At 26.9% G+C, this 12,061-nt stretch overlaps 1 protein-coding gene across 5 annotated transcripts in view; it reads right to left on the bottom strand.

Annotated features, from left to right (window-relative positions):
* Nucleotides 1-12,061, bottom strand: part of LOC142239297 (uncharacterized) — a 351,852-nt gene that overhangs the window by 106,714 nt on the left and 233,077 nt on the right. For all 5 annotated transcript variants that reach the window (XM_075311082.1, XM_075311083.1, XM_075311084.1 and 2 more), the window contains exon 6: nucleotides 7,161-7,491. In XM_075311082.1, the coding sequence (XP_075167197.1) occupies nucleotides 7,161-7,491 (331 nt within the window). The remainder of the gene's footprint in view (nucleotides 1-7,160; nucleotides 7,492-12,061) is intronic.

Genomic DNA, 12,061 nt, shown 5'->3' with positions numbered 1-12,061 from the left:
TTTATATGGGGGCTATATATAATTATGAACCGATATGGACCAATTCATGTGTGGTTGTTAGAGACCATATACTAACACCACGTACCAAATTTCAACCGGATCGGATGAAATTTGCTTCTATTAGAGCAATCGCAAGCCAAATTTGGGGGTCTGTTTATATGGGGGCTATACATAAAAGTGGACCGATATGGACCAATTTTTGCATGGTTGTTAGAGACCATACACTAACACCATGTACCAAATTTCATCCGGATCGGATGAAATTTGCTTCTCTTAGAGCAATCGCAAGCCAAATTTGGGGGGTCCCTTTATATGGGGCTATACGTAAAAGTGGACCGATATGACCCATTTGCAATACCATCCGATCTACATCAATAACAACTACTTGTGCCAAGTTTCAAGTCGATAGCTTGTTTCGTTCGGAAGTTAGCGTGATTTCAACAGACGGACGGACGGATGGACATGCTCAGATCGACTCAGAATTTCACCACGACCCAGAATATATATACTTTATGGGGTCTTAGAGCAATATTTCGATGTGTTACAAACGGAATGACAAAGTTAATATACCCCCATCCTATGGTGGAGGGTATAAAAATCTATAAATGAATACAATTTTGACATTTTCTATATAAAATAAAATTTTGATAAAATTTTCTGTATTAATTAAAATGTTGACAAAATTTTCTATAGGAATGACATTTTGACAAATCTTCTTAGAAAAATTACATTTTGAAAAGTTTCCCAAAGAAATTAAATTTTGACAAAATTTTCTATAGAAATAAATTAGACAAAATTTTCTACAGAAATAAAATTTTGCCAAAATTTCTACAGAAATAAAATTTTGACAAAATTTTCTTTAGAAATAAAATTTTGACAAAATTTTCTATAGAAATAAAATTTTTCCAAATATTTCTATAGAAATAACATTTTGGCAAATTTTTCTATAGAAATAAAATTTTGACAAAAATTTTTATAGAAATAAAACTTGTTGTTGTTTTTTTTTTATTTCAGCTTAAAACCATGCAATGACTAAACTACAAGTGTATCTTAACCAACAGAGGAAAGAATGTTTGTCAAATTTATTTGGGCAAAGCCCTATAGACTGCAAGATGGTTGGATGAACGCACGTTTCGTAATTACCACATTCCTCATCAGCATCATCTACTTGCAGCAAAACTATCAACCAATTATCAGAATAAATTCAGGCAGTTAATTAAACCCAACAATGAACCACACTTGAACCTTCCGAAAAAAGGTTTTACATAATAGCCGGCTTATGCCGAAATAAATTCGTACAAACATATCTCTTTTCCGTTGCCACCGTCAAATCATCGATTTGAGTGCAGTTGGCTGGGTTTATTTTGAGCGTGCTTCCTCTTCTTTCATTCGTTTCGAATTTATTTCGGCATAAGCCGGCTATCGTGTAAAACCTTTTTTCGGAAGGTTCAATTGTGGTTCATTGTTGGGTTTAATGAACTTCTATAAAAAAATTTTAGATTTTTTTTATGGAAACAAAATTTTGATAAAAATTTCTATAGAAATAAAATTTTGACCAAATTTTCCATATAAATAAAATTTTGACCAAATTTTCTATAGAAATAAAATTGTGACAAAATTTTCTATAGAAATAAAATTTTGACAAAATTTTCTTTAGAAATAAAGTTTTTGTTAGAAATAAAGTTTTGACAAAATTTGATATAGAAATACAATTTTGACAATATTTTCTATAGAAATAAAATGTTGAAAAAATTTTCAATAGAAGTAATATTTTGATACTTTTAATAATTGATCGATTCTCATATCCTGCTTTGATCTAGCTATGTCCGTTCGATGAGCCATCTATTTGTTCTTCACAAGATGCAGTCCAATTTTTATAAGACCTTGAAGAAAACTTCAAACATTTCGTAAACTAAACTAGTAAAGAATTTTTGCTTGACAATATCTTTTCTGTTGGGTTCATCCTACAAACAGTATAAACGTTTCCAAATTTAAAATTTCTCTATATATGCTTTTAACATCAATTAAATTTTAACAGTAACTTCAAAAACTTTTGTGTAAAAATATAAATAATTAAATATTAAAAATTTCTATAAAATATTCCTTAAAATAATTTTATTTCCAAATTGAAAAAGAAACATAATTTATTTAAATTAAAAAATTATAATTTATTCTCATAGTAATTTTCTTTTACGTTATTTAACATTAATGTTAAGTTATGATACCAGTTAATGTTAATGCTTAAAGTAATGTTATCTTAAAAAATTTTTTTAATCATCTGGAACACATCTATATTCTTAATTCCATATATAGAAGTGTATTAAGACCATTTTAATGTATATAGCTTCCTGCTGATCATGTTACATATTCCACCATAACGGTCTCCTAATAACCAGTCTCCCAAATGTGGCGCCTCTTATGAACAAAAAAAAAACAGCAAAATTAAATTTACAAAGCAATAGTCTAAGAAGATGAGTGGAATATAAAAAAACAAAAATAAAAACAAATCTCGAAAAAGGGGATTGCATTACGTGCTATGCCCAAACATGTCGTTCGTCTTAAAGTTAATAATGTTAAGATCGTGTAGTGTTTTTTTAAAATCCTACCAAACAACCAGCCAGCCATCGAGTTATCCCAAGTATGCCTTATATTTCTCTTGGTATTGTACGTATAGACAAGGAGCTACTGTTGCTACTGCTGCTAGCGGTGTTGATGACTCTACTCTAGAAGCAGGCCAGACTAGACCATCGTTTGTATATTGCGAGTTTGTGTGTGAGGGGGGGGGACGCCTAAAGTATTGCTAACAGCAATGACTGACTATTGCCGACTCTCCTAGAGCATTAAGCGAATAATAAAAGTAGCAACAACAATGCCAGTTGCATGCCGAATGAGCAAGGGTTCTACATACACTAGTTTGTATGTGTGCAGTTTTGTGTTTGTGCTAAGGACATTCAACACCATACAAATGTGTCCCGGTTTAAAATGAATGTTGCCGTATGCGAAGAATAAATTGCTGGAAAACTTCATCTTCTGGCATATTTCGTTTGTTTGTCTGTTTTCATGTTGGATTCTTTGTTGATTTTAGTTTTGTTTGTTGTTTGTCATTGTTTGCTTGCAGCAGGGCATCCACAAAAGTGCAATCACAATTTACGAGGGTTTAGTTGGGAGTTAGCTTATGTCAAAAGAGAATTGTAGAAGATGAGGAAAATAGTTCTATAACTAATTAAAGGGATTTTTCTATTTTTGAAACTTATAGACGTCTCAAGTAAAATTAACAGAACTATTCGATTTCTGCAGGTAGTATATATTACTCTCAATTTAGAGTACTCTCTTTGGGAATTGTCAAAGGGGAAAAGGTAAAGACGTCTCAAGTAAAATTAACAGTGGTGTTATTTGTCTACACTGTAGACTCTACAGTGCACATACATTACTCTCATACATTGAGAGTTCTCTCTTTGGCCTTTGGATTAATGATAAAAAACTTCAAATATGGACTAAGATTTATTTTATTGAAATATTGATTTAAAAATCAATATTTCAATACTCGATTTTAGAAAATTGGCTATTTTTTCTTAGAGGAAAGGCAAGATAGCAAATTAAAGATAATTATTTTGAGAAAGAACAAGGCGTCAGCTAAGGTGAGCAGACAAACAACAGCAATGTTAACTCACTTGGGATGTCTATAAATTTCTTGGTCTATGGTAAAATTAAAGAAATTAATTCAAATAGAATTCAAATTATTTAAATGATATTTAAAACAAATTAAAGAAAATAATTCAAACCAAAAATAAATGAATTCATTTTTAAATTAGTTTAGTTAGACTTTCCATGCCATCCTCGAGCAGTTAAATTCATTTATATGACAACACCAGAATATTGCGTAGTTTTATTTCTCCACTACTATGTCACAATACAAATACAGAACATTTAGTGGATTGCTTGCCTTGTAGCAAACGATCCAGCTAGTCAGCCAACATTGGGTTTTGCGACAATGCAACAGTAGTAGCTCCTTTTTCAATGGTAGCTCTTTTCACAAGCACCATCATAGCCATAGCATTAATGGTTTAAGTTCATTGAACGCTATAGAACTTGATTGTGTTGCGAATCTGTTGCTTTCTTTTATTTCAGTCATATTTTTTGTGGTTGTTTTTGTTGCCGTACACTAACGGATGGTTGGTCGCTTGTTGGATTTTCACTACAATTTAATTGATATAAGCTTCAAGTTCTACTACACTTTGTACTTTAGCGAAGAGGACAAATCTAACATAGTAATGGGTGGTAGTCGACGATAAATGGATGATGTCTGGAAATTGTAGCCAAATGAACCATTCTATGTATGTAAGTTCTTTAACTGAAAATTTGGTGTTGTAATGGTTGTTGTGTATAAAGTATTTTAAAATTTAATTTAATTCTAATTGTATTTAAAATTGTAATTTTTAAATTTATTTACTAAATTTTAATTCTATCTAACATTTTTATTTTAATTTTATTTAAAATTAAAATTTAAATTTTTTATAAAGTATTTTAAAATTAAATTTAATTTTAATTGTATTTAAAATTTTAATTTCTATTTTAATTTTATTTAAAATTTTAATTTTACTTAAAATTTACTTTAAGTTTCTGATCATAATTTCTAATCCAAAGAAAATTAAATTAATATAAAATTTTAATTGAATCAAAATTTTAATTAAAATTAAATTAAACTAATTAAATTAAAACAATTCAATTTTTTTTAAATAAACAAAATGCAATTTATTATTACATTTAATCAAATATGAAATATTGTTAAGGAATAAATCTTCCAGATCGGCCAAATTTTGTATATCTCTACTTTTATATTTTATTTCCCATATATTATTTTAATTTTATTTAAAATTTAAATTGTTTAAAAAATGTTTAATTTTTTTTAATTTAAATTTAAAATTTAATTTATAAAGTATTTTAAAAATTAATTTAATTTTAATTGTATTTAAAATTGTAATGTTTATTTAAAATTTTATTTAAAATTTCAATTTAAATTTTACTTAAAATTTAAATTTATATTTTATTTTTAAATTTATTTACTAAATTTTAATTCTATTTAAAATTTTTATTTTAATTTTATTTAAAATTTAAATTTTTTATAAAGTATTTTAAAATTAAATTTAATTTTAATTGTATTTAAAATTTTATTTTTTATTTTAATTTTGTTTAAAATTTTAATTTTACTTAAAATTTAAATTTAATTTTTAAATTTATTTATTAAATTTAAATTTTATTAAAAAAAATTTAAAATATATATATATTTTTTTCGTGTCCGTTTACAATTTATAATCCAAGAAAAATTATATTAAAATAAAATATTAATTGAATTAACATTTTAAATAAAACTACATCAAAGTAATATAAATTTTAAACAGACGGAAGGTCGAATTTCTAAGGTTTAAAAAAATGAAAAGTCCAAAATGTGATTTTTTAATAAAGTTGAAAAGACGACTTTACGTTTCTGATCATAATTTCTAATCCAAAGAAAATTAAATTAATATAAAATTTTAATTGAATCAAAATTTTAATTAAAATTAAATTAAACTAATTAAATTAAAACAATTAAATTTTTTTTAATAAACAAAATGCAATTTATTATTACATTTAATCAAATATGAAATATTGTTAAGGAATAAATCTTCCAGATCGGCCAAATTTTGTATATCTCTAATTTTATATTTTATTTCCCAGACATTATTTTAATTTTATTTAAAATTTAAATTTTTTAAAAAATGTTTAGTTTTTTTAAATTTAAATTTAAAATTTAATTTTAATTTAAAAAAAATAAATTTAATTTTGAAATTTAAAAAAGTAATTTAAATTTAATTTTGATTTCCCAATTTTTATATGGTCTTTCCCATATTTAATTTCTTTAAAACTTTACAGAATAAATATATAAAGAAAAACTATTTCTAAGAAGGATTCTTTGTATACAACAGGAAAAGATTCTTCTTTAAAAAAAATTCAAAGAACTTTTGTGTGTTTGGCTCCAAACATCACCATAAAAGGTGGTATGATTGCGATTTCACCACCACCACCACTACCAGGAAGAACAACAAATGCCGATGAAACATTTAGAGATTTTCTTTAGAAAGAATGCATCATTCTTTAGCGAAGAGTTAACATAGAGATTTTAGTTTTACCTCTCACATATGTATGGATAAGAAGCAAGAGCAAGTGTTTCTGCATAATGTACAGATATGTTATTGTATGTGTTTGTGTGTGTGTGAGTGAGTGGAGATCTTACATCTATGCCATAGTAAAAGCTTTTGATATTATCTACTCTAAAGCTACAATTTTTATAGCATTTTGCTTGTCTATCCTAAAGTACCAAAACGTTTCTGTGAATTCATAAGTGCTTCTTAGAGTATTTTGCAAAATGTGGTTTGTGTTGTTGGATGGAGGAGGGGGGATGGGAAAATGATTAAACCATAACCACTTGCAGGGATTATAGGGACTTGGGAGAGAGAGAGGGAGAAATGGCTATTTAAAGCCTAGTTTATGTCATTGACATTGAAAGTCATTCGATAGAGTGTGTAAACACAACCATAGCGATATGCGGTAGGCGAATACTTATTTGCATGTATTTCTTAGGCTAAATTCTAAATATGTAATGGATGGATTTGGGAGAGAGAGAGAGAGAGAGAGGGGGAGAAATGGCTATTTAAAGCCTAGTTTATGTCATTGCCATTGAAAGTAATTTAATCGAGTGTGTAAACACAACCATAGCGATATGCGGTAGGCGATTACTTATTTGCATGTATTTCTTAGGCTAAGTTCTAAATACGTAATGGATGTTTCAAAAATCCTTATTATTATTTGTCCTTTATTTTACTTCTTCTTCAGATATCCACAACCAATTAATTTAAAACATTATTAATTCGAATAAAAAAAAATTAAAATGATTTTAAACTAAACAATTAATTGCCATAATTAATTTCTTGATTAATATAGAGTCTGAGTACGTGAATAAATGTGGGCGAGTGTAAGGATAAATTTAAATACTCTTAACAGCAACCAAAGCAAATTTAAGTGGGTAGTGCTTATCTGATGTTATAATGATTTTTGTAAAAACAAATCTTGGTTATTTAAATTCACTACATTTTTCTACAGTTGTTGTGCTTAAGGTGACTTACCTTATCCCTGGGAGATTCACTGCCATTACACGTGGTACTATGATAGCCATTTAAGGTTGCCGTTGTTGCTGTTGAACACAGTGTCGAGGTAGCCGGTTGTGTTGTTGGTGTTCCAGGGCCCGATAATGATTGTTGTGCTGGCAGCGGTGTTGTTGTTGTTGTCGCTGCTGCCTGATGCAATGATGAAAATATTGGCAGAGGTGGTGGTGGTGGCTGGTGGACTAATTGTATCTTTCCTTGAGATATTTTAATGTAATTGGTGGGTGGTGTAAATGCAGTCGCATGCAAATCATCTTTGTCATCATCTTCACATTCTTTGATGCCAAGTTGTCTGGAAAGGATGATGGAAAAATACAAAAAAAAAATATAGTAAATGAGATGTTGTGTCAGACAAAGTAATTTAGTTTGAAATTAATGACTAAGTAGTATTAGCATATAATATCTTGAAATACAGTGAAGAGCAAAATTAGGGATACAAAAGTCGAAAATCGAGTTTTCAATTAATCGACTCTTTGTCAAAAATGGTCGAAAGGTTGAAGTCAGCCTTTTGTAATTTTATATAGTATTGAAAATTGACTCGCATTGACTTTTGATGATGACCAACATCAACTAATGGACTTTTAAAGAAAAAGTGGAAAAGTCGCCATTGAATTGAAAATGGAATATGACGCGATTATTTATATGGTAGCTCTAAGAGTACCTGTAGACGATATTATTTATTAAAAAAAATATATTTTATAGGGGATACATAGTTACATACAGACATACAGAGAATATGAAGTTATAAAATCTCCGAATTAACTGAATGTTACAAAAAATTGGAAAATCCCAAATTCGATTTTTCCAAAGTTTTGAAAAGGTCTTAAAGTTGAAATAATCAATTAAAATCAATTAAAATAAAACTTTAATGTAATTAAAATTAAATTAAAGTAATTTAATTTTTTTTTTCAAGTCATAAACAAATTAAAAGTCCAAAGTTTGACTTTCTAATAAAGTCTAAAATTCGAGTTTTCCAAGATATAAAAAAAATTTTTGAAAAGGTCCTAAAGTTGAAATAATCAATTAAAATCAATTAAAATAAAACTTTAATATAATTAAAATTAAATTAAAGTAATTTAATTTTTTTCAAGTCATAAAAAAATTAAAAGTCCAAAGTTTGACTTTCTAATAGTCTAAAATTCGTCTTTCCAAGTTATAAAAAAATTAAAAGTTCAAAGTTCGACTTTTTAATAAAGTAAAAGTCGACTTTTCCAAGATGTAAAAAAGTTTAAAAGTCAAAAGGTCTCAAAGTTGATTTATTGTTAAAGCAAACGAAAATTTCAATTGCATTAAAATTAAATTAAAGTAATTTCATTGTTTTTTCCACGTTGTAAATTTTTTTTATAAAGTCTAAAAGTCGACTTTTCCAAGTTATAAAAAATTTAAAAGTCCAAATAAATCCGAAAACTAAAAGTCGACTTTTCCAAATTTTGAAAAAGTCAAAATGTCGTAAATTTTACTTTTCGTGTCTGTTTACAATTTCTAATCCAAGAAAAATTAAATTAAAATAAAATATTAATTGAATTAACATTTTAATTAAAATTAAATCAAAGTAACATAAATTTTAAACAGGCAGAAGGTTCGACTTTTTAATAAAGTAAAAGTCGACTTTTCCAAGATGTAAAAAAGTTTAAAAGTCAAAAGGTCTCAAAGTTGATTTATTGTTAAAGCAAACGAAAATTTCAATTGCATTAAAATTAAATTAAAGTAATTTCATTATTTTTTTCCATGTTGTAAATTTTTTTTAATAAAGTCTAAAAGTCGACTTTTCCAAGTTTTAAAAAATTTAAAAGTCCAAATAAATCCGAAAACTAATAGTCGACATTTCCAAATTTTGAAAAAGTCAAAATGTTGTAAATTTTACTTTTCGTGTCTGTTTACAATTTCTAATTCAAGAAAAATTAAATTAAAATAAAATATTAATTGCATTAACATTTTAATTAAAATTAAATCAAAGTAATATAAATTTCAAAAAAGGCGGAAGGTCGACTTTTCTAAGGTTTCAAAAAAAAAAAAAAATGAAAAGTCCAAAATGTGACTTTTTAATAAAGTCGAAAAGACGACTTTACGTTTCTGAGTACAATTTCTAATCCAAAGAAAATTAAATTAATATAAAATTTTAATTAAAATTAAATTAAACTAATTAAATTAAAACAATTAAATTTTTTTTTAAATAAATAAAATGCAATTTATTATTACATTTAATCAAATATGAAATATTGTTAAGGAATAAATCTTCCAGATCGGCCAAATTTTGTATATCTCTAATTTTATATTTTATTTCCCAGACATGAATTTAGTCTCTTTAGGGTTAGGAATCGCTTTCTATAGTAGTTTAAAATCTTATTTGAGTCTATTTTTTGTTTTACTTATTTTTAGTTTAGCCTTCTCTGCTCTTTTTTAATAAAATGCAATTTATTATTACATTTAATCAAATATGAAATATTGTTAAGGAATAAATCTTCCAGATCGGCCAAATTTTGTATATCTCTAATTTTATATTTTATTTCCCAGACATGAATTTAGTCTCTTTAGGGTTAGAAATCGTTTCCTGTAGTAGTGTAAAATCTTGCCTGAGTCTATTTTTTTATTTTACTTATTTTTAGTTTAGCCTTCTCTGCTCTTTTTTAATAAAATGCAATTTATTATTACATTTAATCAAATATGAAATAATGTCAAGGAATAAATCTTCCAGAACGGCAAAATTTTTATATCTCTAACTTTATATTTTATTTCCCAGGCTTTAATTTATTCTCTTTTTGGGGTTAGGAATCGCTTCCTGTAATAGTCTAAAATCTTGTGTGACTCTATTTTTTATGTTATTTGTTTTTAGTTTAGCCTTCTCTGCTCTTTTGTTTGGTTGGTTATTTATTCCTTCACTGTTCTTATGATTTAAAAAGTTTCAATAGTTCCCACCATGCGTTTATCAAATCAAATAAAATTATAATATGTATATATAGAGTGTAGTTTAGTGAGATCACTCATTGCATCCTGCGTAGTGTTTGGTAATATGTGATAGTGTTATAAAACTAGTAAAATTGAGAGCAAGAGAGCAATAGTTCTCATTTCTATCATATGCAATTCAAATACAATTGAGTTTAGGAGTTATAACCCAAAGCAATATAACAGAAGGCTAGTGAGAGCAGGAGAGTCAAGGCATTTGATATTGTTAATGGTAACTGACATAGAAATGACTACTTAACATCCTAATGAGAATTTGACATGAATACTCTCCGGTAAATAAAATTTAACATGGTAGACAAGTTAACACAAATGTGTAAATGTAAAATAAATGTACGCTAGAACTAAGGAATATATAGAAATGATAATGACTGAATAAATAAAAAATCATTATATAAAATATATTCGAATATTGTATTGCAGTTTTTACAATAAGACTCATAGCTAAATAAGTCATCACTGTATAACATCCCCATAACATTAATGCTATCAAACACTGTCATTCATTGTGATTCTCTGTGTTTCATCATTTGTCGTCTCTCTTGTTTTTACAGCTCATTTCCGTAAATTGAATTGCATTACCAATGTAAATGTATAGCAAAGTAGTCTAAAATTCATTCAAGCATTTAATATGCAAATTTAATTCAATTTACGAAAATGAAAACAAATTCAACGAATTTCTGATTAAAATGTCAATTGAAATCAATATCTATCGTGTGTATCTCTGTATTTGGGAGTGAACATGATTGTGAGTGTATCATGAGTATGAGATATCAATGAAAGTACATGCTTGTCTGAACACACACACACACACACAAAAACACACCAAAGGGACAGACATATGTATCACTCACAAGTTTACAGACACAGTTATTCATTCATCCGTAAAAAGTCTACTGCTAGTAACACTCATATTATAAATTGTCAATTGCCGACAAATCTTTTTTGTATTTTTGTTTTTTGTTTTTTTTTTTAATTTTTTTATTATTTTTATTTTTGTTTTTTATTGAAGAGTTTCGTCACAGCTTGTAAGACTAATAAAATGTCCATAATGTGTGTACGTATACTGATGGTTATCAATGTAAATAATATGTGACGGCAGACAAGCTGGTACATTAGCCCAGGTCATGTGTGTGTGCTGATGAGGTATACAATATAAGGCACTTTTTTAAAATTTAAAGTAATTAATAGATATGACATTTTTATTAAATTAGTCATAAGTCATAAAATTGTGTTAGAAAATAAATCGCATATTTTCCAAAAGATTTTGTATCAACATCGTAGCGTCTTCAAAAAAATTTCTATTTGAAAATTGTCCTTTTTTCTGTGGTGCTACTGGACGTATAACTAATATTAATTAATTCATATCAATTATACGCTCAGCTGGACAAGTAAATCGAAGGGGAATGTGTTCAAAAATACATCATATCCTTTAGAAAACATTTTTTTATGAATTTAATTACCACCTCCCTCATAAATATACAATATAAGGCACTTTTTAAACTTTTTTAAAATAAAAAAGTTGCATGCCATTTTAATAAATTAGTCATAAGTCATAAAATTGTGTTAGAAAATAAATCGCATATTTTCCAAAATATTTTGTATCAACATCGTAGCGTCTTCAAAAAAATTTCTATTTGAAAATTGTCCTATTTTCTGTGTTGCTACTGGACGTATAACTAATATTAATTAATTCATATCAATTATACGCTCAGCTGGACAAGTAAATCGAAGGGGAATGTATTCAAATATACATCATATCCTTTAGAAAACATTTTTTTTATGAATTTAATTACCACCTCCCTCATAATTATACAATATAAGGCACTTTTTAAAATTTAAAGAAATTAATAGATATGATAAAAAAGTTGCATGCCATTTTAATAAATTAGTCATAAGTC

This window comes from Haematobia irritans, chromosome 5, assembly GCF_050003625.1.
Source record: "Haematobia irritans isolate KBUSLIRL chromosome 5, ASM5000362v1, whole genome shotgun sequence".
NCBI lineage: Eukaryota > Metazoa > Arthropoda > Insecta > Diptera > Muscidae > Haematobia > Haematobia irritans.
Note: the sequence above shows the minus strand (reverse complement) of the source record. Positions and strands in the feature narration are given on the sequence as shown.